A 24517-nucleotide genomic window follows, 5' to 3' on the forward strand; every position below is an offset into this window, starting at 1 on the left:
CGCAGGTTTCGGCGTCAGCGGCGGCGGCAGCGTCAATGAGGACAGTTGTTGTTCGTTTCGCAGACGCTGACGCTGCCGTTGACGCTGCCGCATATCATATCGCGACCGCAGGTTTTATCGGCGTCAGCCGCAGGACGCAGCGTTCAGACGCTGCCGCTGCCGCCGGTTCCTGCGTCAACGAAACGAACAAGAGTTGACACAGAATGTTGACGCTGCCGCTGCCGCCGGTACCTGCGGCAACCAAACGAACAGCCCTTTGTTAAAATCCGGTTGTATCGTAACTCACCTGATATTTTTAATGGGCCTTAACATGGGCTTAAAGTCAAAGTTAGATAGTCAATGTGGATTGGCAGATAATTGACAAGTGTCGTTACCTGAGCCTTATCCACAGATTCTCTAATCCTCTCTGTCTTGGCGCGCTCTCTCTCTCTCTCTCTGTCTCTCCGTAGTTCCGTAACAGTTCTCACTTTCACAGTTTGTGTCTGTGCGATAATGGCCATGTCAGACCTTTCAACCCCCAAAACGACGTCGCCTTTCCTCCCCTCTTCGTCTCAGCTTCGCCTCTCCTCCAAGCTGCATCTCTCAAACCAGTTTCGCCATCTTCATCTTCTTCCTCCACCTCTCCACACAACTTCCATCTCCAAAATCTCTTGCTCTGTTTCTCAGAAGTAAGTCTCTTTACACTCTTCAAATAAAGTTTCAACCTTTATCTGATCGTATGCTTGTTTTGAATCTATGATGAAAGTAACCAAGCACCTGTCGCGGTTCAAGAAAATGGGTCGGTGAAAACGAAGAAAGAGTGTTATGGAGTGTTCTGCCTCACCTATGACCTTAAAGCTGTAATCTTTACTCACTCTCTCTGTTTCAGTTGTAAAGTTTCAACCTTTAAAACTGTTTGTTCTTTGATTTTGAGTTACCAAAACGTGTGTGTTTACAGGAAGAGGAGACGAAATCATGGAAGAAGATGATCAATATCGCAGTTTCAGGTGCTGCAGGCATGATTTCAAACCATCTTCTCTTCAAAGTAAGTCTCTTCCTTTAGATACGATTACTTTACTTAACAACCATTTGATCTTTATCTTTATGCCAACTTGGTTTTTCCTGGTGTAGCTTGCTTCAGGTTCAGTGTTTGGACCAGACCAACCCATTGCTTTGAAACTACTTGGATCAGAGAGATCAATCCAAGCCCTCGAAGGCGTTGCAATGGAGCTGGAGGATTCCTTGTTCCCTTTGTTGAGAGAGGTTGATATAGGAACGGATCCGTATGAAGTGTTTCAAGATGTGGACTGGGCTCTTCTGATTGGTGCAAAGCCTCGAGGGCCTGGAATGGAACGTGCTGCTTTGTTGGATATCAATGGACAGATATTTGCTGAGCAAGGGAAAGCTCTTAACGCAGTTGCTTCTCCTAACGTCAAGGTCCTTGTAGTTGGGAATCCTTGCAACACCAAGTAAAGCTAACATTCCTTAAAAGTCACCACTCTTCATATCTTAATCATTGCTCAACATCTTTAAGTATGCTTTGGTTTGTATGATCAGCGCATTGATTTGTCTTAAAAATGCTCCCAACATTCCTGCAAAGAATTTTCATGCCCTCACGAGGTTGGACGAGAACCGAGCCAAGTGTCAGGTACCACATCTCACACATACATGTGATCATATGTATTTCTTACTTACATATGATTGACAATTACATTTTGCAGCTTGCTCTTAAAGCTGGAGTCTTCTACGACAAAGTCTCTAACATGACCATATGGGGGAATCACTCCACGACTCAGGTTTGTCTTAGCTTGCTCTAGTGTCATTTGTTGTTTCTCTACATTTTGGGATGTTTCTCTTACTTTTAGAGGTGAATCAGGTGCCAGACTTCTTGAATGCGAGAATCAATGGCCGGCCGGTGAAGGAGGTTATCACAGATCACAAATGGTTAGAAGAGGGATTCACTGAGAGTGTGCAGAAGGTAACATGGCGTTTCCTCTGATATTGTGATGATATATGCAACGGGAGATAACACTATTGTGTTTGTTTTTGCAGAGAGGTGGCTTACTAATTCAGAAATGGGGTCGGTCTTCTGCTGCTTCTACAGCTGTTTCCATTGTTGATGCCATAAAGTCTCTTGTAACTCCTACTCCTGAGGGTGACTGGTTTTCCACTGGGGTACATCTTCTTTTAATCTCATTTAGATAACAACAAGATAGTTTGGTTGAGACTTTGATAGGGTTGTGTTAATGTAATTCTTTTAGGTGTACACAAATGGAAATCCTTATGGTATTGCAGAGGACCTCGTCTTCAGCATGCCATGCCGTTCAAAGGTATGTTCTGTTCTTAATACATGAAAAGCTTTTCTCTAGTGGTAACTCTCAAAATTGTGTTTTCTTTTTCTAGGGAGATGGAGATTATGAGCTTGTCAAGGATGTAGAAATTGATGACTACCTACGCAACCGGATCGCCAAGGTATTACCTTCTTAGAGATTAGTCTTTTGTGGGTTATTTGTCTAAATGCCAGAAGTTAAGACATGAAAACATTGCAGTCTGAAGCGGAACTGTTGGCTGAGAAGAAGTGTGTTGCACACCTCACTGGAGATGTAAGTATCTGTCTTGTCTATTCAAATAAAACCAATTTTAAATAGAAGCTAACCTTTGGTTGCTTCATGGATGTATGTTTGCAGGGCATTGCCTTCTGTGATCTTGGTCCGGTAGATACTATGCTTCCTGGTGAAGTTTGATTTTGGTGAAGGCGTTGAGCATCCCAAGTAAGCACTCTCTTCTGGGTTGTTAGCTATACATGTTGATTGGTCGGAATAAGTGAATGAAACTCTTCACACTTTTATTTATACATGTATGTGAGTTTACTTGAGCAATGGACCGGACTCATGTTATACAATAGCGTCTGTAAACACTTGTTTGTCCACTGCTTATGTGAGTTTCAGAACACAGACTAGAGAATGCATATCTGATGTCAAAAACAAAATCCTTTTTGTGCCAAAACAAACCAAAACAGCTAAGATAACACAAAACAAAGTTACAAAGAGTATACATATATATATGCTATACATCAGAATCAAGAAGCAAGAATGGAGGATTGTCTTATTGGTTGGTTCCCTGGAAAGGCATCACGTAGTCTCTTGCACTCATCTTTAGAGTAGTCCAGTGAGAAACAGAGTTGTCTTATCACTTCCCTCTTCTCTTCTGCTACTTCCTCTAGCTCCTTCTCCATCTCTATCCTCCTACTGTCTTTTTGTTTCATTTCATCTCCAAGCCGACTCATCTCTGACTCTATCTCACTCACTCTTTTGGTTAATGTCTCTATGCATCTCTCTTTCTCTGTCTTCTCCATTGTCAGTATCCCGATTTCTCCCTTCATCCTTTCCTCCTCTTCTGTTTTCTCATTGGTCACCCTTCTTATCTCCTCTTCAAGATAACGCACAAGAGCTTCCAGCTCCTTGAACTGCTCATTGCGGCGTGTTTTTTCCTCCAGGAGCTTTGATATCTCGGCTTTAACCTGCGCCTTCTCCGGGAAAATCTTCTCTTCTGCGTCGGATAAAGCTGTCTTTAGATCCCTGATCTCATGATCTCTACCTGCTAAACTAGATTTCAACATGGAGACTCTATCAAGCACCTTCACCACCTCTCTTCTATCTGCGCTAGACTTGCTTTTCCACGCTGCAGTTTCTTTCTGCGCCGAGTCGAGCAGGCTTTGCAGGCTCTTGAGCTTCTCAACTTCTTTTCTCATGTTGCTGTTTTCTTTCTCTGCCTCCCTAAGCCGCAGGCTTGTAACTCTCAGCTCTTCAGACAAAGTTTCAATGTCCATGTCTTGTGTTGAAGCTGCTGCTGCCTCTTCACCATGTTCATCATCCAACTCTGATGGCAAGTATCTAGCGAGCTGACTTTTTAACATAAAGATTTGGTCCTCACAAGCATCTCTCATTCTGAGTCTCTCTTTAGCTTCACGGAGCTCAATCTCAAGATCAGCGACCTTTTTGCTCAAAGACTGAAAGTCAGAGCTAACACTCACATAACCAGTAGGACAATTAATCACAGAAGAATCATCAGATTCAAGTTCAGAGTCTGTAACAGACGCAGAATCATCAGAGGGAAGTCCTCCACCAGAGCCAAGAAAGTAGTCAAAACCAGGAGCACGGCGAGAAGGAGGACGTCCTAGTCTATTAACCTCAGTGGTGAGGTCAGAGGAGGAGACGTCAGAGAAGCCAGAGCCTTGTGACTGAAGAAGCTCTGACGGAGAGGTTTTCCTCAACTCTCCGGTGATGTTCTCGTAACGCTCGGCTAGAGAACGGTACATGCGGTGAAACTCATCGACGAGGGTGAGAAGCTCAGGCCTCTTTTGGTAATACATCTCTGCCTTCTTGGCAAACGAATCTGCATCTTCTTCTATCAACTTCGCCATCCGTTTCACGCTCTTGTCCATCTCTGATCACAACCACACAATAACATTCATTATGAAAAGACTATCCAACCACTCTAAAGACACAATGAGATGGACTGACTAGTACTCACCATCGAGATTATTCTCGAGCCACTTGGAGTTTTTGAGGCCTACATGGCTATCCCACCACCATAGATGTGATTTGGTGGATTCTGCTCGTTTGATACTCTTCTTGGAACGGACCTAGCAAAACCCCAGAATCAAGAATGAGGATTGGTATAAAAATGACAAAACGTTTCTTTCTTTTTGTTTTTGGATGATACCAGATCATAATCCATGGTTGCAAAGTCGATGGACCCTATGCAAAGCTGGAAACACACAAGAGACAATGATGAGACAATGGAAAAAGACAAAAAGAAAAAAAGAAGACAAATAATACAGATTTGGTGTGTCAGACTTTGTCAGAATCATGACAATTCGAAATATATATACACGGAAAAGGACAAGAAAATAAGAGAACCTGACAAGAAGAAGAAGTAGAAGAAGATGTAAAAGGGTTGCAAGGAGGAAGCAGAGGAAGATGCAAAAAGTTTTTGAGATCAAAAGATTTTATACACTTACGGTTACCTTTAAGACAACAGATATTGCGGAACTAGTACTTAGCAATCTCAACGTGGCCAAATGTTTGGTTTTGTCTCTCTGTGATCTTTATGTTATCCCCTATATATTATTTGAGAAGCATTACAACTTCTTTTTGTAGCCACATGTCATCACTAAGATGATTCTTAGAATCATTAGAGAAATATGTTGGTTCATCTAATTATATAATAAGTTTTTTATTAAACTAACAATAAATTCATTATTAATGTATTTCATTATTTCCTTAAATAAAACTACGAAATTGCCTAATGTGGTTAAAGTATATATATGACAATTAATGATTTTGAATAATAAAGATTTGATAAAAATTAGTGTATATTCTATCATATTTGTTTAATTTTAAACTATTAAATAAATTAAACAACCACAATAACCATATAATAAAAAATTTAGATTTTTCTATATATGTTATATTTTGAATTTTGAAAAACGATTATAAATTACTAAAACTGTTAAAAGTTTCACATTGAAATGATTACAAAATTATATAAGTAAAAAGTATAATTTAATTAATTATTAATATTGATATATATATATATATCGTTTTAAATTAAACTATAAACCATATAAAATACATAAATCTTTTAGTTTCAAAATTTACTTTGAACAATTTTTTGGTAAAAGTTTTGAACGAACATTGACAACTTATTTGTTTAAAATTATAAATTATTAAACTATTAATCTCACAATAAAATTTTTGTTGTTAGTAATTTAAATCTTTTGCTATAAAAGATACAAATGATCAAAAACACTATATGAGTAGAAATCATCATTTAATAGACATTAATATTAAAAATATACTAAAATATACTATGTATGTTAGTATTATTTAAATTTAATTACATATCCTATCAAATATTAAAAAAAAAATGGATTAATAAAATTGATTTATATGTTCACACCAATTTAATTATATATTTAATAGTTACTGACTTTTAATTATTCAATATATATTTATTATTTCATAATATGTAAAAATATTTAATACAGAAAATAATTTTTATATATAATGTTCATCCCGCGCAAGGCGCGGGTCTTAACCTAGTTAAATATGTAAAAACCAATTCCACAGTGCCCATGTGGAGATATATGAGGTTTATAATATGCAATTAGGAATGGGCACGGAGTGAATGATATTTATGATTTGCTTCCTATTCAACGGATATCTGACTTTCTATTTGATTTGCTTCGGAGATCCGGATATCTAAAAAAATTATGAAAATTTGCAAAATTTTACGGATATTTATAGATATCTCATCAACTTCCTAAAAAATAAAAATGTATGTTCTGGAAAAAAAATTTGTTTCAAAAAGATACATTTTTTACCTTTTCAATGTATGATTTTATGAAAAATTATAAGTTTCAAAAAATTAATGGTGTTTATTGAATTTCTATTGGTTAAAAGTTATGAAAAATTGTTATTCACAAAAAACAATGCATATTTAATGAATTTTCTTAATATATGTGAAAAATCTAGAATATGCATCTTTTAAAAACAGAGGGAGTATATAAGTATGTTTTCAAAAAATATATTTTACATAATATAAAATAAAGGTTAAATTAGCGAAACTATATGTTTCATAAATTTTAACACAAAATTTTAGATTTTTTTTAGTTTTCATAAAGATTTTATATTTATTTCTTAATTTAATACATTTTGTAAGTAATTTTATGAATAAAATTATATGTTAAAATAATAGTTATGTAAAAATACACATTGAAGACTCTATATTTAATTGCAAATATACATCTATTTGTATAAAAGTCGCAGCGGAGCGGATATCCGCTTCTAAATTTTTTTTGGTTTTTTCGATTTGTTTCGTTTTAAAAAAAGATATTGATTTTTCATATTTGTTTTTTTCGAAAAATTACGGATATCCGGGTTTTTTGGATCGAATCGAAACGAATTGAATCAAATTTAATGTCAAAGATTAAGGAGTTGTCATTTGACCACTCTCCCACTAATCAAACCGACTATTCATACAATTAATGGTCATCCAAGACTATTTCCTCTACGTCTATTATTATTATTATGTTGCCATTAACACATTCTTGAAGGTCATCACACAGTCAGGATATCATTTTTGCAGGCATTAAATATTTTAAATTGCTTTTTCCTAATATTTTTGGGTCTAAAATCAGGACTTTTTTCTTTTTAAAAATGTGTAATTTGAATGGGAAGACTTGCTCAGAATTTAGGGGAGTAAACGCGTTATCTTTGTGTTTTAAGACTCAAAAGGCCAGCCAACACAAATTTTGTTTTGTGGCTCTCCACTTCCTTAGCTTTTCATCATTTCACTTGAGATTTTATGCATTAAAAATCTATCTATTTTGTAATCTAAATAATTTATTTATGATTTGCTGACAGGCACAACTCATCAAATCCTCAACAAATACTTAAAAGCAAATGTAATTGCTTACTGATTACTAAATATTTTTTATTTATTTATTTACTTACATGTAAAATTTAATAAAACTGCTAGACTTAGATAATTTATTGAAACTAGCTGATGTAAATAGAGAACATTATCTTGCAAGTCTTCCCTTTTGTTTGACTCAAATCTTGCAAATCTTATTGTATTAATCATTGTAAGTATCATATAACTTTTATTGAAACATATTATGACCACTACATATCAAGAATTCAAGAGGAGAGTGCTAACTTACTGATACGTATAATGTAAAACATTGTACGGTAGAGAAGAATGTGATGATCGTTGTGAGTTTGGAGAAAGCTGCATTTCGCAATCGTTCTTTAAATAAAGACAAATTGACATGATGACAAACACATTACAGCCATATACAGAAATATTACCTAGTTACAGAAGATAACCGTTGGGAAAAAATACTTGATGTATGAGAAGAAGATTTGAAGCTGAATGAGCAGCATTTTTGTGTTTGTGCACGGTGCAGGCCATGGAGGGTGATGTTGGTACAAACTCGCCTATTCACTGAAGGAGAGTGGACATAAGGCCACCTCCATTGATCTCAAGGGCGATGGGATCAACCAAACTGATCCAAACACTGTCTCCTCTCTTGATGACTACAACCAGCCTCTCAGTGACTTCCTCTCCTAACTTCCCCTTGACCAAAAGGTCATTTTTGGTGAGCAATAGCGTTGGAGAAGGGAACATGACGGCTGCCATGTGAGACTTCCCTTCCCAACAAGCATGATGATGAAACCTGAATATGTCCGGGACAAGTATTATTACAACGAGAACGAGAGCACCATAGAGGTAATCTTTTATCACCAAACTCTTTATTATGATCTTTGCCACCACAAAATTTTAAAGAATTTTACATTCATTCATTCATACATTCATGTATATCATGATTCCACACTTCTGCGTCTGGCCCCTGTCATGGCATTTTGGATAGCGACTTGAATAAAATGGGATCATATTCATATATATTATGACACAGAGAAAGGATCCTACAACAATTGCCTCCAACTGTGTCTTACTACTTAGGCGAGTGTTCTCCAAACAATCAACAGAAAAGACTTGCAAACTCAAACACATACAAGAAAAGAGGAATCAAGGAGTGGTTTGAACATTAGAGTCCTTGGGTTTGCTATTGTCATCCGAAGACGGCCTTGTCTCAGAAGAGTCTGAAACTCTTATCTCCTCAATCATCCTAACTACCTCATCCATGCTAGGTCTCACCTCAGGCACATGAGCCACACACGCCATAGCAATCTGCAGCATCTGCACCATTTCTTCTTCAATATTCTGAAACTTCATAAGCTCAACATCAAACACCTCGCTTGTCCATTCCTCCCTCACCACTGACTGCACCCACCTCGGAAGATCAACCATGTCCTCCCTACTCGGCGACTGCACCGGAGACTTCCCTGTCAGCATCTCGAGTATAAGTACACCGAAACTGTAAACATCTGATTTGTGTGTGTGTTTCCTTGTTACTATTACTTCCGGTGCACGGTAGCCTGCACCTCTCATTGGCGCAATGGGCACAGACATCAGAGGAGACAACCCAAAGTCAGAAACGCACACATCATTCTCCTGTTTCATAATCACGTTTGATGACTTTATGTTTCCATGACTGAACTTTGAACCTCCAACTTCATGTAGGTGAGCTACACCTTTTGCTGCTGCGAGAGTGATTTTCACTCTGGACTCCCAGTCAAGAGGCTCTCTCCCACTTCCCCGGTTACCTGTCATGGCATCAAAACCATAAGGAACACAACAATGTAAATCCAAACCATTAACCCAAGATGGGAAGAAGACTAACCGTGGAGGAGTGATGATAAGTTACCAGCAGAGTAATAATCATAAACCAAGAGCTTCTCATCTTTGGAGTAATAGTATGCACGAAGGGGAACAACGCTAGGGTGTTGCCCTACTTGGCTTATAATCTCCATCTGCTGTTCAAACTCCTTCTTTCCAGCTACCACTTCCTTCAACCTTTTCACCACAACAGTAGTGGATTCCTCCAAGACAGCCTTGTACGTTGTCCCATAACTACCTTTCCCTAGTACTTCCGCTGATGCTCTCAACAGATCTTCTAGATCAAAGTTATAAGAACATCCTTCAAAGAACACCAGCTTGTTCTTCTCAGGCTCTTGTACTCCACTTCCAAAATCTTGCTTTGCTTTCTCAGTCAAAGTTTTTGCTTTGACAACACTGTCTTCCCTCTTGTCCTTTTTCTTGTTACAGCAACATAAGATGATCGCAGTGACTAACAGCAGCAGGGCAGCCCCACAAGCTGCAATGATAATGATAGTGCTTTCATGTAACTTACTTTTGGGACCTTCTTTGTGAGGAAACGGCGGGGTCAGAGGAGAAGGGCGTGAGGGAGCAGCACATGGCTGCAGAGGAAGTCCACATAACAATGTGTTTCCGGTAAAAGATGATCTTGGAAACCCACCAAGTGCAGAAGGTATTGAACCAGTAAGATGATTGTTGCTCAAGTTTAAACGTCTCAGTTTTGAAGTATCAAGATCAGGTATTGGTCCAGATAGTTTGTTGTTCTGGAGGCTCAACGCTGTCAGCTTCTTCTGGTTTTGTAAAGCTTCTGGTATCTTCCCGGTGAAAGAGTTAAACGAAAGGTCTAAGATATCAAGGTGCTGAGACAGAAAGGAAGGAACCTCACCGGAGAAGTTGTTATGTTGGAGATAGAGGTAAGCTAGTGAAGGGAGAGATGGAATATCAGGAGGAAGGTTACCACCTAGGAGGTTTGATCTCAAACTGAGAGTGGTGAGTGATTCTAGTTTACCAAGTGTGTTTGGAGGGATTTGTCCCACGAGTCCTATACCAGGAAGGCGGAGAGCGAGGACTCGAGTACCATCAGGAGTGCAAGTGACACCAACCCATGATTTGCAGATATGGTTGGTGGAGTTCCAGTTGAGTCTTCTAAGATGAGGAACAGAAGCAGCAAAGGAGAGAAGAGCTTGCTTATCCGAGTTCAGGTCGGCAACAGCAGAAGAGGAGAAAGTAGTTGTGACAAACAAGAAAGAGACAAGACAAGCAGAGAAGTAGCCTTTCGATGATTTCAAGGTGAAGACTAGACCAACATCAAACTGGAAATGGAGCTGCATCATCAGCATCACTTCCTGTCCCTCCCTCCTCCTGCTTCAAAAGAAAGATATATAAAATGACGACAGTGATTTTCACCACACAAGCCAATATTGCAACACTTAGTACTGGAAAAGAGGCTTCCTTAGCCAGTTCCTTAGATACTCCCACAACACTAAAAGTTGATAGCTAACATATGGTTCTTAAAGATTATAAAAAAAAAGTATGTCATTGCCTATCTTTATCATTGGGAGATTAAAAAATCCAAGGAGGTTAAGATAAGAGACTGAAGCATCCAACTAAAAAAAAAAAAGCAAAAGGAATAAAGCTAAAGAAACAAACTTTTTTTTTTGGGTAACATAAAGAAGAACCAAACTTTAATACAAAAAAAGAATTGATGTGCAGAGAAAAGCAATTCCTTTTGGCCAAAGATATATAGAAAGAAGCAGAGGTCTCTCTCCATCATGTGGGCAATGTCGCTTAGTAAATAAAGATGAGTTTGAGTATCTTAATTTTAGCAGAGTTGTTGAACAAACATCATGTATCTAACAAAGCTAAGTAAACTAAGATTGTCAAGTCTTGAAACTTTCCTACCCAACCAGCTGGAGAAAATGATGATATGAAGTTTAAGTCCACAACTAGACAAATCACAGAAACTTACTAAATAAAGAGAGAGAGGGAAACCTGAGAGTAGAGATGCAAGCTAATGAAGTAAGAAAATTGTGGGCGTTAATGAACTCATGAAGGTGGAAGAGGAGGAAGAAATGATGCCTGGCGTGAACAGTCTATAACTCAAATCTTGAAATGATGAAAGAGAAGAAAGAAGAAACGGCAATGTGTGTGGGGACTAGCGTTAGAGACGGAGAGAAGAAGAAGAAGCAGAAAAGGAAAAAGAAAGAGTTGGAGATAAAGTGGTGAAGTAAGAAGCGTACTTGTTAAGGGTAAGACAGTGAGTCCTTAGATTAAATCATGTTAATGTGTTTTGACCGCAACAAACGCTAGAGTAGAGAGTGATCCAGAGATTGACCAATCTTGAGATTCTTAAGAGTTAGCAAAGTGAAAAACACAGTCGGCCAGATGCAAATTTTGTTACCAAAGTAAAGCCTACATTTTTATATTTGTAAAGTAATCATTTGAGTATGGTAATAATAGTCCTAACCTGTCCAACCACTCCTCCTGTTGCTGCTATTTTTTTCTCTCGATTTGCATCATTCTTGATTGCGGATACTATGTAAAAGTTAAACTAGTCATCTCATCATCTACCAAATCCCAAAACAAGATCCAACTCCTTTATAGACATTTTTGTCTCCTTAATCAGAAACAGGACATTATTACTTATCTCGTCACTTCACCTTGTACTATTATTACCTGGTGCTTCCTCTTTACTGTTAGGAGACTAAACACAATCTCAAGTTAATTTGTAGAGATGCAATAATCAAACTGCCACTGTTTTCTTATAAACTGAACTGTAAAGACCGGGAGGCTAGAAAACACAAAACATATGTGAACTTTAGCTTCATAAACTAGAGATGCAACTTAGTTCATACATTAAACTGCAGATCCATGCAGATATATTAAAAAAAAACACTGGAGCGTTAACAACACGCATAATCTGGTTCCCATCTCAGCTTTCTCCTCACTTGTAGAACTCAAAGTCCGTGTCTGGCTTCTTCACATTTGAGCGGTAACCCTTCTCGAAATCCTTAGGCAGTATCACATATCTGTTCTTACGCACCGCATGCATTCCAGCTTCCTGGCAGATTGCTGCTATCTGCATTGTTCAACATAATATCGAATTAGTGTGTTATATAAATTTTTAAATCTTTTAAAGTAAATGAAACCATCTTACTGTCAAGATTTGATTCTCAATGCACATTATCAAGTAAATCAAACAATCTTACTGTCAAGGTTTGAATCTCAATAATTCAATTCAGGACACTTGGCGACTCAACTAACACATCCATGCATATTGCCCAAAACAGCCATTATTAGGTGGTGATCTAGAAACTATGGAGGCGCTACATACATCTTCGGAAAAGCAACTCTAGTGGGAAGCGTAGAATAGTAAGCAAGAAAAACTAACCTCAGCAGCGCTAATTTTATCAGGCCGTGAAACATAGTCTTCCAAGTCAACCTCATCGCTGAGGTTCATTTTGGCGGTGCATACCTACACAAGGAAAAAAGACGTCAGTAAAACAGACACAATTTAAAAAGTGAGAGCAAACTTTCTTTTACGAAACATTTGGCTTCACGTCTGTTTCACTAGTTGATTCAACGTTCAAGTATGTTTAGTAGTAAACTAACCTGGAAAACAAGCCTCTTTTGACGTCTGTCAGGAAGGGGGAACTCAATCTTACGGTCAAGTCTCCCAGGACGCAAGAGAGCAGGATCAAGAGTGTCTGCCCTGTTTGTTGCCATAATGACCTTGACATTCACCGTCTGGTCAAATCCATCCATCTACATCAAATTCAACAAATCAAGTTAGAACACAGCTCAAGTTGAACCATTTATAACAAGACGACAAGACATAGTTTTCACTTATTTGTTTCCTGTTCTTACCTGATTAAGAAGTTCCATGAGAATACGCTGAACTTCCCTATCAGCTCCTGTTTGAGCATCGAACCTAGCAGTGGCGATGGCATCCACTTCATCAATAAAGATGATCGCTGGAGCATTCTCCTTGGCAAGACGGAAGACATCACGAACCATACGAGGTCCCTGCAATTAAAGGGCAAGCAAGTTAAGTATCAAGTACAAGCACCCAATAAAAAGCTCAAACAATGAAGAAAGCTATACCTCGCCGAGGTACTTCTGCACAAACTCAGAGCCAACAACCCTAATGAAAGCAGCTGTTGTATGGTTAGCAACAGCTTTAGCCAACATAGTCTTCCCAGTACCAGGGGGTCCATAAAGCAAGACACCTCGTGGAGGGTCAATACCAATCTGCTTGTAAAGCTCGTGGTGTGTAAGTGGCAACTCAACAGCCTCACGAATCTCCTGTTTCTGAATATCACATCCTCCAATATCCTACAAAAAAAAGAAAACACCTTTTCAAAAACCCAAATCCTAATCCACAAAAAGCCAAGACCTTTACAAAAACCCAAACCCTAATCCACAAAAAGGCAAGACCTTTACAAGAACCCAAACCCTAATCTAAAAGAAACAGAGATAAGATTTGAAAAGAGAGAAACTTTACATTGTAGGAGACGTCAGGCTTCTCAGATTGACTGAGAAGGGAGATGCTAGAGTCAGCCTCAGGCGGCAACACATCAACGAGGGCGTTGGAGTGACGGTGAAGGGCCACGGAAGCAGAAGGCTTTAAGTCTTCTCTGTTGATGGTGCTGAGAATCCTCACATAGTAATTGGAGCCCGTGGTGGATCCAACGATGCCGTTGTTCTGATCAACCATCTCCATGAACTGGCCAATCACTAGAGGCACGGATTGGATTCGCTTGACCTCTTCTTGAGCGCGTAAGAGCTCGCGTTTGAGATTCTTCTGCTCGTCTTTCACGTATTCCTCTTGGATGTCGGTGAACTCCAGTTGCCGTTCGAGCGATTTGAGGCGGGAGTAGGGATCTTCCTCGTCGGCTGTGGAGAGATCCATCAGCGGAGGAGAGGCTTTGGGGTCGAGAACCATCGCTGCAGCCATTGTCGGAGAGAGATCTGTTGAGAGGAGTTCTTGGATGGAGTAGAGAGAAAGAAAAGATTGATTGCGAACAAATAAAATAAAATTGTTTTCGGTGCTCTCTTTAAAAAGGCCGACAGATGTGATATGGGGCCTTTTAATTTCCATTTTTGCATTGTTGGCCTTAGTATTTTTCCTTTTTGCATTTACGCAAAAAAGAATTACTATTACGTGAATTTTCCTTTTTTTTATAAAGACTATCAAACAATTTTCAATCATGATCTTTGATTGGATCATTCATATAAAAAAAACTGTAAAATCTGATAAAGTTTATCCTAATCGATTAGTTAAAATGTTGGTAGTTTGTGATGTACTGATTTTTATCTGAAGTACAACCAATGAATTAACAGTTGCATATTTGGTGGAGAAAAGTAAAAGAGAAAACGTTTGATGACTAAACTAGACACAAGTCACAGCCACGACCGACTCAACGGTATCACGGATTCATGAGTTCTGGGGTAATTTTTTTTTTAATTTCCAAACTATTATTTTTCTTTAAAAAATCTGATAGATATATGTTTTTTTTTAGAATACCAAAAATATTTTTAAAAATAAATCTATAAAAATAAAAAACTACTTTAATATAAAAAAAATTTGGGCCTTTTTTTTAATATAAAAATACATGTATTTTTTTTTAAAAATCGGACTCTTATCTATTAAAAAAATAGGAAGACAATAGATTAGACCCGGAACGGTCGGCTCACCCCCTATCTAAGCCGGCCCTGGTCACAGCTGGTAGCTACGAGACCTGAAAGCTAAAAGAGGTGTTGAGACCCTTGAGGGAGTTGGTAGTGTAGAGCAGTGAGATGTTTCTTAACCAAAACAAACGCCTTTGGAAAACATTTTGCCAAATCAACCCAAGATTGCGCTAACAGAGGCCAAAGTGAGAAGAAACTTAGCAGTTTACACAGTTCAGTTCACAGGACAAAACAAAACCTTGTAGAAACCAAAAGTGAGGGTAAAACATAATATATAGTTCATCGCCTAGAAACCAAAACTGAGGGTAAAACATAATGTTTAGCCTTTGCTTTGCTTTCGTTAATTCTCACCATCATCCATACAAAACTTGTCATTCAACATTATTATATTTCTTTGTTTTGTCTTTTTGGGGAAACGTATTAACTACATTCATTCAAAGACTAAAAGAATCAATTGAGATAATAAAATATCAATTATACACTCTTTTTTGCCTCTGGAATTCACTCTTCCAACTTGATAGCCGCATCGATCATATCCACAGTGCTGTTCTGTTGTGTCCATAGCTGCGCGTATCTTCCTGCCTTCCCCAACAGCACCTCGTGTGGACCCTGCTCAACCACCTTCCCGTTTTCCAGCACTACTATCTCATCGCACTGCATCGCTGTGGTCAGCCTGTGGGCAATGAAGATGGATGTCCTGTTACTCGCCAGTGCCTTCAATGCGTTAAGTATCTCTGCCTCTGTTGTGCTGTCCAGTGCACTTGTTGCCTCGTCACACAACCTATGCCAAATTTTACACCAACTCATCTCAAATTTTCTCATGTATGTAGTGAGGAATCTCAACGCCTACTTAATCACATACGCAAAAGTCAATGCTTGATTCTCTTCAAAATTACTTACAAAATCGCAGGGGATTTCAGGAATGCCCGAGCAAGTGCTACTCTCTGTTTCTCTCCACCACTCAACTTGAGCCCTCTTTCTCCAACAATGGTGGAATATTTATCAGGGAAATTACTAATGGTATCATGAATTGCAGCACGACGAGCAGCATCATACACCTGGATTGAAATATTGTGTTAGATATAAGAATCATCGATAACTAGCTTAACGACTACACTGTGTATAATAAGATGGTAGGCACCTCTTCTTCTGTAGCTGAAAGACGTCCATAATGAATATTGTGAAATATTGTATCATTGAAAAGCACCTGACGATACACAGTAGAGGTCATTGTGTTGAATATAATTTATAAACAGAAAAATATAGTAACACCACCAACTTACAGTATCTTGAGGCACAACTCCTATAGAGCTTCGGAGGCTATCTAGTCTCACTTCCTTTATATCTTGCCCATCAATCCTCACCTGTTAACCAAAATGAGATAATAAGTCATTTAGAAACCAATCTTTAATTGCAACAATGCTTCCAAAAAAATGAAAAGGATGCTTACACTTCCGGAATCTGTGTCGAAGAATCTAAAAAGCATTCTAAGAATTGTTGACTTGCCTGCCATAAAACAAATCATATCATAACATTTGCAATTGGTATAACAAACATAATGAATTACATTTACATTCTGTAACAAAGAAGTTTTAGGTATTACCGCTGCCGCTAGTACCAACAATTGCCACACTCTTTCCTGCCGGTACGACAAATGAAATTCCATCTAAGATTTTTCTCTCTGGAAGGTAACTGTAATAGTAGAAAAGAGAATGATTATGTGGCAATAGACATGAGTATTCAAGCACAACATGAAGCTAATATCCAAATCATGCAATGTATCCTGCACTTTGATGATGTTCCACAAAAAATCAACACCTACCTGAAGTGTACATTTTCAAACTCAATGTTTCCACCTTTCAGAACAAGAGGCTTTGCGTCATCTATATTCCTGATGTCAGATTTTTCCTGAGCAGTAAGAGAATACCAAATTATCAATTCAACATGCCAAAAGTCCACATACTAAACAGCATGCATCTGAATATCACTTCAACACTTATAACATCATCATATACCTCTAACAACTGGAACATTGATTTCATGTCTATAAGGCTCTGAATGGTTTCACGGTAAACGCTACCCAAGAAGTTTAGAGGAAGGGACAACTGAAAGAGAAGTCCATTCACCATAACCTGCAACGCCCCAAACATGGAAAAATAAACTTATTAGATGACAATTAGCGTCGAAAAAATGCAGAAGGAACTTAACAGAAACATAAAGTGTCAGTGGAGAGGCGAAACTAAAGGAGGCACTGACCAAGTCACCGACAGTCATCTGGCCATTCATGATACCCTGAGAGCACAACACCATTGCTGTTGACAGAGCAGTACTAAATATGATACTTTGCCCAAAGTTTAAGAAAGCAAGACTTCTTTGAGTTTGCAGGGCAGCATCTTCATATCCTGATATAAGCAGCAGAATCATCACAAGGTAAATGGACTGATCAATGGTATATTATGATAAGGCATCAAAATATGTTTTCTTGCTAGTGCAAAGAACGCTCTATAAAACATGATTGTGTGGAAATTAAGATAAATTTGTTTATCACATGCTAGGACAATTAGTAAAGTTACTTACTTTTCAAGAACTGGTCATACTTTTCAGCCTCATAACCTTCATTGTTAAAATACTTAACCGTCTGAAACGAAACAGAGGTTCTGTCAGAACTGTTATTCAAGCAAAAATGACTTTAAAAAGAATGAAAATTTACCTCATAATTTATCAGAGAATCAATGGCCCTCGTGCTAGCATCATTATCAGCTTTGTTCATAGCCTTTCTAAACTTGGTTCGCCACTGGATAAAATAAATGAAATGAATAGAATATTACGAGACAATCATCCTTTTACAAGAATTTCCCATTTATCACAGCTCGAATGATTTTTTCAGCCAAAAAAATTAAGATCAGAGAAGCTTAATAACAAGTTCAAGTGTCTTAAGCATATTATTACAGTCAGTGCTCCTGGATTAATGTGACAAAAACGCAAGTTTTTCATCATAGGGATTAGGGAATATGCTGAAGAATGCACAGTACCTGTGTGACAGCTAAGGTGAAAGCGATATATGCTCCAACAGAAAGAGAAGTAATCCAGGCAAAAGCCGCTCCAAACTTGTACGCTAGTATACCTGATACCATAGCTATCTGGAAGATATATATTAATTACGTCGAATGTTTTTAGAGAGACAAAGGAATAGTAAGTAATCCACACTATTAAACCGATATCAAATTAGTCAAAACGATGATCAAAATAAAACCACCAAGCGGTGTGATAAGCTTTTACCTCCAAAATGGTAGGAACAACATTGAAAACCATAGCTGAGAGGATAAAGTTAATTGCACGGCTACCACGATCAATAATCCTATTCAAACCACCGGTTTCTCGACTGGACAAGAGCAACAAAGTAAGAAAGTTACGAATGTGACGAAATAGACTGTTACTCACAAGAGTAGGAGATGAGAGACAGTTACCTCAGGTGGTAACGAAGGTCAAGATCATGTAAATGTGAGAACACCTGCAAAGGCAACAAGGATTAGTACAACAAAGAATGCATCGAACAAGGTTGATAAGAGAAACAAGATCACACCTTTCTAGAAACAGATCGTATTGTCCGTAGCGCTACTTTGGAGAAGACAGCAGTTCGAAGCTCTGCAGTAACGAAAGTAGCAAGAAACAAGAGTCAAAGGTCCATTCTTTTTTTTAAGGAACAGAGATAGTTCAGATGAGTGTTACCATTAAAAGCGGAAGCCCCCGTCCTAGCAATGCCGTATCCAATGAGAACAGCAGAAGGAGTAGCAAAAGCAGCAACAAGAGAAGGGTTCGCAGCCACAAAGGTTGACATAGAAGCACCACTTCCAGTAGCCGAACCGAGCCAATCAACAGCCAGTTTGAAGAGGAAAGGAACCTGAACATTCAAGACCTTAGCACCCACGAGAAACCCCAAGGCGGTTATGACCCTAAACCGAAACTCAGGGTTGTCTCTCATCCACAAGTAGCCCGCAAGCGTGCGGAGGATCTTCATGTCAGCCATGTCCGAATTCGCCACCGTCTTGATTTGCTTAGGCTTATCGGTTTCTTTGTCGGGTTTGGGAGGGGAAGTTGAGAAGAGGAGACGGTTGTTGTTAACCATGGAGCTCCGTTGAACGAAGCGAATTGGTGATTGGGATGGGGATGGGGAGGGATCGGAGAGGAAGGCGTTGATTGAGCTACGTCTGGTGAAGCTGGAGAAGCCATGGTGATGGTGGAGAAGGTAATTGGAGCGAAGACTGTAGGAGAAAGAAGGGGGCTTTGGGTGAGTGCGTGTGTAAGCGTGACGGAGTAGGAGGCTAGGTGCCCTTAGGAGCCGAGATCCTCTCGACATCCCTTTCTTTCTTCGATTGAAAGTGTTTCAGACAGTTTGCTCCGGTAAGATTTCTTTCGTGTCTGATTCTCTCTCACAACTTTGACTATTTGAACCGAATAACCAAACCGAAAAACATAAAAATAGAAATATAAAACTTTACAAATATCCAAACGGTTCGTTTATTTCTATATTCATACTTTCCAAAACCAAAAAGAAAAAAAAAACTTGATGAATACCTAAATTCATAAAATACAATTTTCATTCACTTAAATTAATTATTTTCAAATATAATAATGAAAATCTATAAATGTAATTTTTAATTAAAATAACAAAATATTTTTAAGCTGCATTATTTAACATTGTTCAAAATCATTTAAATATTTTTATCTAGGATAATATGAATTGTTTGATATTCTTGTATGAACTAAGTTATCCAATGTTCGAACCGGTTTTTAATTTTATTATCTGAACCGAAAACTATCCAAACCTATTTAATCTGAGTTGATGATCCATGCCAAATTTTCTTCAGTTCTTAAATGACTTCTAAACTCCATTTGAATTGTGTTAAATAACCAATCTCAACCGAACTGAATAACTAAGTGTCATACGAAAATGACCATTCATGATAAATGGGCCTAAGAATCAAAGCCTAACAGTTTTGAAGCCCATTAAGGTCTATCCCCTAGTCGGGTGAGTGATCATTTCTCCACCATTCTTTCATCATCGTCATCATCATCAAGCAATGGTTATTACACGCTACTCAAACACACCACTGCTAGTAAGAAGATGGCAAGCCATGCAGTATGCATTCAACGTCTGGCACCACCGTGTTTCGAAGCCTCTCAACTGAACCAGAGCAAAACAGTTAGTCCTTTTTCTGTGAGTATTACTAGAAGGAAAAGAAGAAGCAGTGGCGTGAGATGCAGCCTCGTTGACTTCATCGGAGGAGACCTGGTGAAGCCAGACATTGGTCGTTGGCTTGAAGATGTGGAAAAACACAAGGCGATAGCCATCTACACTCCTCACGAGGGTGGATACGAAGGTAGGTATCTTAACCGTCTCAAAGAACAAGGATACTACTTTCTTGACATCTCTGCTCGAGGACTTGGTGATCCAGAGACAACACTCCTTAACCCCTACCCTGTTTGCCCTGTAAGTCTGCCTCTTCATATCTATCTTCTTGTTTCGATGTTTTAGTATTTGAACCTTGTTGTCTTCTCTTCTTGTAGGCTCACCTTGGGAAACAACCTATAGCAAGGTGGTACTATCCACCAGAAGTCGACTACAGACTCTCTGCTCTTCCTCCTAGTGCCAAGGGACTTGTGGTCTGGATCATCGAAGCGAAGGTTTGTGTATTCTCTCATTTGATTTAATCTGTCTGCTACATCTTACTTTTTATCTTATCAACAACTCAGGTCCTCTCAAAGTCTGAACTCCAGTTTCTCGCTTTGCTACCTTCTCTCCGTCCTAATGTCAGGGTTGTTGCTGAATGTGGCAACTGGTAAGCATATATTATCCTTTTTTTATATAATCAGTCATCTATGGTTGCATGTTGCATGACCACATTAACTCATTCCCCCTTGCAGGAGAAAGTTCATGTGGAAGCCCCTTGCAGAAATTGCAGAACTAGCTGCACAAGAGTAACGTAATGAACTCAGGCACCAACGGAGAGCTTACCATGTATTAGTTTATCATGATTACCATCTCCTGCAACTGTAATGTGGAACACATTGTAAAATTTGAAAATTTGTGCATGCAACTTGGTAGTTAAAGTATAATCTCCATTATGATTTGTCATAGCAAGACTGATGGGACAAAAGCGATCAAGACGCAGAACTCAGAACCCTTGATTGATCAGAAACACACACCAAGTAGAAATAGGCCTTCATCAGTTCTTGTCAGTAGACTCAGTTGAGTTGCAATCATATTTGGATAACACAAGAAGCTCAGTAATACAAACTACAAAGCACTAAGACAAAGGTGGACAAAGTTCTATGCTAGAGATTCTTGTTTTGCTTTGGGCAAGAAGGTGTCCCACCATCCAGGTTCATACTTTGGGTACGGAGCCACCCAGTTTCCAGGCTGGTCGAACTCTAGAGTTGTAGGACTAGAGGCCAAGGCTTCATCCAGAGATGAAGCTTCAAATGATTCAGCTAGAACTCGATCCAATCTCAACTTCATAAACCTGACAATAACAACAAAGGATGTAACTTTGTAAAGAGAGAGAGAGACTTAGGGATTTAGAAGGGTCTCTTACGTGATCCAGGGGCCATTGGTGGAAACAAGAGCAACAGCAGGGCGACGGAGTCTCTGAGTGATGTTGGGGAACTTGTCGAGGAACCTAGGCTCAATGACGAGCCAGAAGTCTTGTTCCTTGTCACGCTCTCCGTAGTATCTAAGACGTTCAAACAGTTGCTCCTGAAAGTGCTCCTCCTCGTCGAGCATGAACTTAGCGTTTGCAACAAGGAAGTAGTACTTAGTGCCCTTCTCCCCCTGCATCAACGATCACATTGCATTCTTACAACGCAAGCTTCTTGGTTTAATTGTGTCGAGAAGAAGAATGAGAAGAGAGTGTAAAGGAGAAACCTTTTTATCATCTGACTGTTGTTGAACGGAAGTAGCGGCGGTTTTGAAAGAAGACGAGGAGAAATGTGATGATAGAGCCGGAGGCTGCCGAGGAGAGAGATGGAGCTTCTTCGTCTGGTTGGGGAGAAGGTTAGAGGAGACGAGAAAGGGTTTTGGACGGAATGCGGCGGCGGTAGGCACCGCCACGCACAAAGCTCCGGTGACGCTCCACATTGCTGACTAGAGTGTTTTGACTTTGATCGAGAAGAATCTGTAAAAATCTTATCTTTTGCTATCTATCATCTTCTCTCTTTCCCATAATTGATTAAATAAGTTGTTTGGGCCTACGACTAACATATAAAGGCCCAAGTAGTGTTAATGGGCCTTTGTAACACATGAGGAAGAGAGGGGAAAGGTGTGCAGTGACTATCTTAATCTTGTTGTAGTCGATGAGAAGGAACTGAAGCAGAAGCTTGATCTACTAAACAAAGAGGCTTCAAAATACAGTTTGAGGTTGATGTTAGAGACTTCAGATCTAACTTGTAATCTCTTTGGTAAGTTGCAAAACAAATTGGTTTCTAAAGAAGCAAGATGTGGATTGAAGAAAAAAGGGTAAACTCATTTCATGTCTCGTTTTACATAACTTACACTAAATACTTGAACAGATGAACAGATCAAAGGCAGAGAGATAAGTAAAAGAAAATTAATGTCACATAAGATAGGGAGCCTAACATTAAAGCTAAGAACCTTTTATTGGTTCTTCCCCTGGAGCATCATCCTCGTCATGATAAATGTTCTCAGCCATTTGCCATATCTGGAGTATGTTGTCCTCAGCCACACTGGAAATAACCCAATCTTCACATGGGTTCCATGAGAAATCTGATATTTTGCTGGTGTGGCCACCATGGATGAACAGCAGCTCTGGTGGACCGTCCTCTGCATCCTCTGCTGTCTGCTCCTCGTCGATCCTGTCATAAAACACCCTCAAACACATTAATATTGTTCTTTCATCAGGAAACAAGAACATTCTATAACCAAGCAACGAAGTCTACCTGCTAAGGTCCCAAACCATAAGCCTTCTACCAAGGCAACATGAGGCTAAGATAGTCTCGTTCTTCGGGTTCCATCCAACTTGGAAAACCTCCTCTCTGAGGATCAAAGCAAATAATATCTATTAGCAATGCTGCGTTTACTAAATAGTTCTTAGTAGCAGATAATGAAAGTAAAGTGTTCTCACTTATGGCTATCAAATGTGTGAAGAGCGCTGGTTAGCTTCCGCAGATCGAATAATTTAACGGTCTTATCAGTTGACCCTGTTGCCACAACCCACTCATTGATTGGATTGAAGGCTAAACAGTTAACCTGCGGCATTTCAAAACAAAACAAAGATATGATACAGACCAGTTCACTAATGAGATACGATGGACTAAGCAGACTAGTTTCAGGCACTTAAAAAAGTCAGTTCACTGCAGACGCACCTCCATGGAGTGAGCAACCACAGACTGTATTGGCTTACTGGCAGATGGAGAACGCAGATCCCATATAAGAAGGTACTGATCATCTCCAACGGATCCAAACAGGTGTTCATGACTCATATGCCATGCAACATCTTCCACGACCCCTTCATGAGCCTTAAAATCAAACAACTAATCAGTACCGAAAACACACTTAATATCAGTCAATATCTTGTACATGAATCAAAGCATATACCTTAAAGATCTGCTGAGCATCAATGACCTTGTTCTTCGGAGTAGCGTTGATATCCCACAAGCAGATCTGAGCGTCATCAGAGCCACTAAGCAAATGCCCCGCCTTGAACTTACTCCAAGACAAACCATACCCCTCAGAGCTGTGACCTCTCAGCCTCAAATCCGGATTACAAGCTCCATCAAGCGGCGGCTTAGACGGATGCTTGCTGTAATCAAACACATACACCTCCGCATTAACCGTCTTGGTAGCAATCACAAAAGGGTTCTGAGGCATGTACCGAGCTCGGTTCACCTCCCCTTCGTGATTTATCTGCTGGATAATTTGCACCTACACACAAAGTAATCGGCTTTAATAATCATTCAACTCAACGGAACTCTAAAACTCAATAAAGTTCCCACCTTTCCGGTGGCGCAGCCAAACCCACCAAACTCGGACCGTTCGTCGTCGTACTGACGAGCTTCGCTCTCGGTGTCGTCGAGGGGAAGCTGAACCTGAGCTATCATGAGGTAATTGGGTTCGTTCTCGGAAGTGTGGGTGCCGAGAATCATCTTCTGAACGGAGTAGTCTTTACCGGGAGGCTCGTCGCGGTCGGGGAGCCATTCGACGGTGAGGGAAGGCCACTCGAGGGCGTGAGTGATGACGAGATCGTAGAGGAAAGGAGTGTTCTTTTTCCAGATCTTGTACTCTTCGTTGATTAGTCGCTCCTCGATCTCTCCTCGCATCTCCTCTTCGTCTTTCCCCATGGTGGCGAAACCCTAGAACCAAAGAGATCGGTTCTTTGTCTGTGTAAAGTGGTGGAAACTACATAAGCTTCTGTTTTTGTCATTATTTAAAGAAGATGAAGTTAAAGGAGAAAGAGATTAACGGCGCATAATGTAGTTTGTAAAAGGTCCATTAAAGGCCCATGAAAGGCCCAGTTAGTAGGCCTGCATCTTGCACAAGTGG

The 24517-nt window shown here is 39.3% G+C and overlaps 8 protein-coding genes across 10 annotated transcripts; 2 read left to right on the plus strand and 6 right to left on the minus strand.

Moving 5' to 3' along the window:
* Window positions 1–386: 386 nt before the first annotated feature.
* Window positions 387–2968, plus strand: LOC106435756 (malate dehydrogenase [NADP], chloroplastic). The gene is made up of 12 exons (XM_048772581.1): window positions 387–668; window positions 746–839; window positions 938–1024; window positions 1111–1448; window positions 1537–1627; window positions 1701–1775; window positions 1856–1957; window positions 2032–2154; window positions 2241–2309; window positions 2383–2451; window positions 2529–2582; window positions 2667–2968. Exons 1-12 carry the CDS (start codon window positions 493–495, stop codon window positions 2721–2723), a joined length of 1335 nt encoding a protein of 444 aa, XP_048628538.1. The 5' UTR covers window positions 387–492; the 3' UTR covers window positions 2724–2968.
* LOC106435742 (protein NETWORKED 4A-like) lies at window positions 2937–5138 on the minus strand. The gene is made up of 4 exons (XM_048772576.1): window positions 4902–5138; window positions 4705–4749; window positions 4513–4624; window positions 2937–4425 (listed from the first exon to the last, which is right to left on the minus strand). Exons 2-4 carry the CDS (start codon window positions 4717–4719, stop codon window positions 3059–3061), a joined length of 1494 nt encoding a protein of 497 aa, XP_048628533.1. The 5' UTR covers window positions 4720–4749; window positions 4902–5138; the 3' UTR covers window positions 2937–3058.
* Window positions 5139–8423: 3285 nt separating this feature from the next.
* LOC106435691 (probable inactive receptor kinase At5g58300) lies at window positions 8424–11609 on the minus strand. Of its 3 annotated transcripts, none has more exons than XM_022713392.2 (3): window positions 11260–11609; window positions 9293–10632; window positions 8424–9215 (listed from the first exon to the last, which is right to left on the minus strand). In XM_022713392.2, the coding sequence occupies exons 2-3, from the start codon at window positions 10605–10607 to the stop codon at window positions 8578–8580; spliced, it is 1953 nt and encodes a 650-aa protein (XP_022569113.1). In that variant the 5' UTR covers window positions 10608–10632; window positions 11260–11609; the 3' UTR covers window positions 8424–8577. The 3 variants fall into 3 exon arrangements, with proteins under 3 accessions (XP_022569113.1, XP_013732054.1, XP_022569111.1); XM_013876600.3 differs by having other exon boundaries at window positions 9293–10629; window positions 11260–11607; XM_022713390.2 differs by lacking the exon at window positions 11260–11609 and having other exon boundaries at window positions 9293–10893.
* Window positions 11610–12007: 398 nt separating this feature from the next.
* Window positions 12008–14366, minus strand: LOC106435703 (26S proteasome regulatory subunit 6B homolog). The gene is made up of 6 exons (XM_013876616.3): window positions 13772–14366; window positions 13372–13602; window positions 13135–13293; window positions 12880–13032; window positions 12659–12742; window positions 12008–12346 (listed from the first exon to the last, which is right to left on the minus strand). The coding sequence occupies exons 1-6, from the start codon at window positions 14222–14224 to the stop codon at window positions 12212–12214; spliced, it is 1215 nt and encodes a 404-aa protein (XP_013732070.1). The 5' UTR covers window positions 14225–14366; the 3' UTR covers window positions 12008–12211.
* Window positions 14367–15264: 898 nt separating this feature from the next.
* Window positions 15265–19421, minus strand: LOC106435682 (ABC transporter B family member 25, mitochondrial-like). Its single transcript, XM_013876593.3, has 16 exons — window positions 18688–19421; window positions 18542–18603; window positions 18426–18469; window positions 18238–18340; window positions 17991–18098; window positions 17669–17752; window positions 17536–17596; window positions 17215–17360; window positions 16974–17090; window positions 16781–16866; window positions 16562–16650; window positions 16409–16464; window positions 16242–16322; window positions 16100–16165; window positions 15859–16016; window positions 15265–15739 (listed from the first exon to the last, which is right to left on the minus strand). The coding sequence occupies exons 1-16, from the start codon at window positions 19313–19315 to the stop codon at window positions 15460–15462; spliced, it is 2169 nt and encodes a 722-aa protein (XP_013732047.2). The 5' UTR covers window positions 19316–19421; the 3' UTR covers window positions 15265–15459.
* Window positions 19422–20013: 592 nt separating this feature from the next.
* LOC106435673 (NAD(P)H-quinone oxidoreductase subunit N, chloroplastic) lies at window positions 20014–21087 on the plus strand. Its single transcript, XM_013876585.3, has 4 exons — window positions 20014–20449; window positions 20527–20643; window positions 20713–20798; window positions 20884–21087. The coding sequence occupies exons 1-4, from the start codon at window positions 20084–20086 to the stop codon at window positions 20939–20941; spliced, it is 627 nt and encodes a 208-aa protein (XP_013732039.1). The 5' UTR covers window positions 20014–20083; the 3' UTR covers window positions 20942–21087.
* A 35-nt stretch (window positions 21088–21122) lies between these two features.
* On the minus strand, window positions 21123–22176 carry LOC106435663. Its single transcript, XM_013876575.3, has 3 exons — window positions 21884–22176; window positions 21555–21790; window positions 21123–21482 (listed from the first exon to the last, which is right to left on the minus strand). The coding sequence occupies exons 1-3, from the start codon at window positions 22094–22096 to the stop codon at window positions 21290–21292; spliced, it is 642 nt and encodes a 213-aa protein (XP_013732029.1). The 5' UTR covers window positions 22097–22176; the 3' UTR covers window positions 21123–21289.
* A 284-nt stretch (window positions 22177–22460) lies between these two features.
* On the minus strand, window positions 22461–24393 carry LOC106435642 (histone-binding protein MSI1). The gene is made up of 6 exons (XM_013876553.3): window positions 23971–24393; window positions 23573–23899; window positions 23341–23493; window positions 23100–23224; window positions 22915–23010; window positions 22461–22830 (listed from the first exon to the last, which is right to left on the minus strand). The coding sequence occupies exons 1-6, from the start codon at window positions 24313–24315 to the stop codon at window positions 22602–22604; spliced, it is 1275 nt and encodes a 424-aa protein (XP_013732007.1). The 5' UTR covers window positions 24316–24393; the 3' UTR covers window positions 22461–22601.
* Window positions 24394–24517: the final 124 nt, after the last annotated feature.

The sequence above is a fragment of the Brassica napus genome, chromosome A3 (assembly GCF_020379485.1).
Source record: "Brassica napus cultivar Da-Ae chromosome A3, Da-Ae, whole genome shotgun sequence".
Classification (NCBI taxonomy): Eukaryota; Viridiplantae; Streptophyta; class Magnoliopsida; order Brassicales; family Brassicaceae; genus Brassica; species Brassica napus.

What these genes read in the sequence shown, in the direction of transcription:
- LOC106435756 (XM_048772581.1), top strand. Translation starts at nt 493, where the DNA reads ATGGCCATGTCAGACCTTTCAACCCCCAAAACGACGTCGCCTTTCCTC. An exon ending in TCTTGCTCTGTTTCTCAGAA is followed by an intron (nt 669 to 745) that starts GTAAGTCTCTTT and finishes CTATGATGAAAG; the next exon opens with TAACCAAGCACCTGTCGCGG. An exon ending in GTGACTGGTTTTCCACTGGG is followed by an intron (nt 2,155 to 2,240) that starts GTACATCTTCTT and finishes TAATTCTTTTAG; the next exon opens with GTGTACACAAATGGAAATCC.
- LOC106435742 (XM_048772576.1), bottom strand. An exon ending in GCTCGAGAATAATCTCGATG is followed by an intron (nt 4,426 to 4,512) that starts GTGAGTACTAGT and finishes GGTTGTGATCAG; the next exon opens with AGATGGACAAGAGCGTGAAA.
- LOC106435691 (XM_022713392.2), bottom strand. Translation starts at nt 10,607, where the DNA reads ATGCTGATGATGCAGCTCCATTTCCAGTTTGATGTTGGTCTAGTCTTC. An exon ending in CTTATCATCACTCCTCCACG is followed by an intron (nt 9,216 to 9,292) that starts GTTAGTCTTCTT and finishes ATGCCATGACAG; the next exon opens with GTAACCGGGGAAGTGGGAGA.
- LOC106435703 (XM_013876616.3), bottom strand. Translation starts at nt 14,224, where the DNA reads ATGGCTGCAGCGATGGTTCTCGACCCCAAAGCCTCTCCTCCGCTGATG. An exon ending in AGCCTGACGTCTCCTACAAT is followed by an intron (nt 13,603 to 13,771) that starts GTAAAGTTTCTC and finishes TTTTTTTTGTAG; the next exon opens with GATATTGGAGGATGTGATAT. An exon ending in AAAAGAGGCTTGTTTTCCAG is followed by an intron (nt 12,743 to 12,879) that starts GTTAGTTTACTA and finishes TTCCTTGTGTAG; the next exon opens with GTATGCACCGCCAAAATGAA.
- LOC106435682 (XM_013876593.3), bottom strand. Translation starts at nt 19,315, where the DNA reads ATGTCGAGAGGATCTCGGCTCCTAAGGGCACCTAGCCTCCTACTCCGT. An exon ending in TTGTTCCTACCATTTTGGAG is followed by an intron (nt 18,099 to 18,237) that starts GTAAAAGCTTAT and finishes TATATCTTCCAG; the next exon opens with ATAGCTATGGTATCAGGTAT. An exon ending in CAATGTTCCAGTTGTTAGAG is followed by an intron (nt 16,867 to 16,973) that starts GTATATGATGAT and finishes CTTACTGCTCAG; the next exon opens with GAAAAATCTGACATCAGGAA.
- LOC106435673 (XM_013876585.3), top strand. Translation starts at nt 20,084, where the DNA reads ATGGCAAGCCATGCAGTATGCATTCAACGTCTGGCACCACCGTGTTTC. An exon ending in ACCCCTACCCTGTTTGCCCT is followed by an intron (nt 20,450 to 20,526) that starts GTAAGTCTGCCT and finishes CTCTTCTTGTAG; the next exon opens with GCTCACCTTGGGAAACAACC. An exon ending in TCTGGATCATCGAAGCGAAG is followed by an intron (nt 20,644 to 20,712) that starts GTTTGTGTATTC and finishes TCAACAACTCAG; the next exon opens with GTCCTCTCAAAGTCTGAACT.
- LOC106435663 (XM_013876575.3), bottom strand. Translation starts at nt 22,096, where the DNA reads ATGTGGAGCGTCACCGGAGCTTTGTGCGTGGCGGTGCCTACCGCCGCC. An exon ending in AACAGTCAGATGATAAAAAG is followed by an intron (nt 21,791 to 21,883) that starts GTTTCTCCTTTA and finishes TCGTTGATGCAG; the next exon opens with GGGGAGAAGGGCACTAAGTA. An exon ending in ACCAATGGCCCCTGGATCAC is followed by an intron (nt 21,483 to 21,554) that starts GTAAGAGACCCT and finishes TGTTATTGTCAG; the next exon opens with GTTTATGAAGTTGAGATTGG.
- LOC106435642 (XM_013876553.3), bottom strand. Translation starts at nt 24,315, where the DNA reads ATGGGGAAAGACGAAGAGGAGATGCGAGGAGAGATCGAGGAGCGACTA. An exon ending in TTGGCTGCGCCACCGGAAAG is followed by an intron (nt 23,900 to 23,970) that starts GTGGGAACTTTA and finishes CTTTGTGTGTAG; the next exon opens with GTGCAAATTATCCAGCAGAT. An exon ending in CACACATTTGATAGCCATAA is followed by an intron (nt 23,011 to 23,099) that starts GTGAGAACACTT and finishes TTTGATCCTCAG; the next exon opens with AGAGGAGGTTTTCCAAGTTG.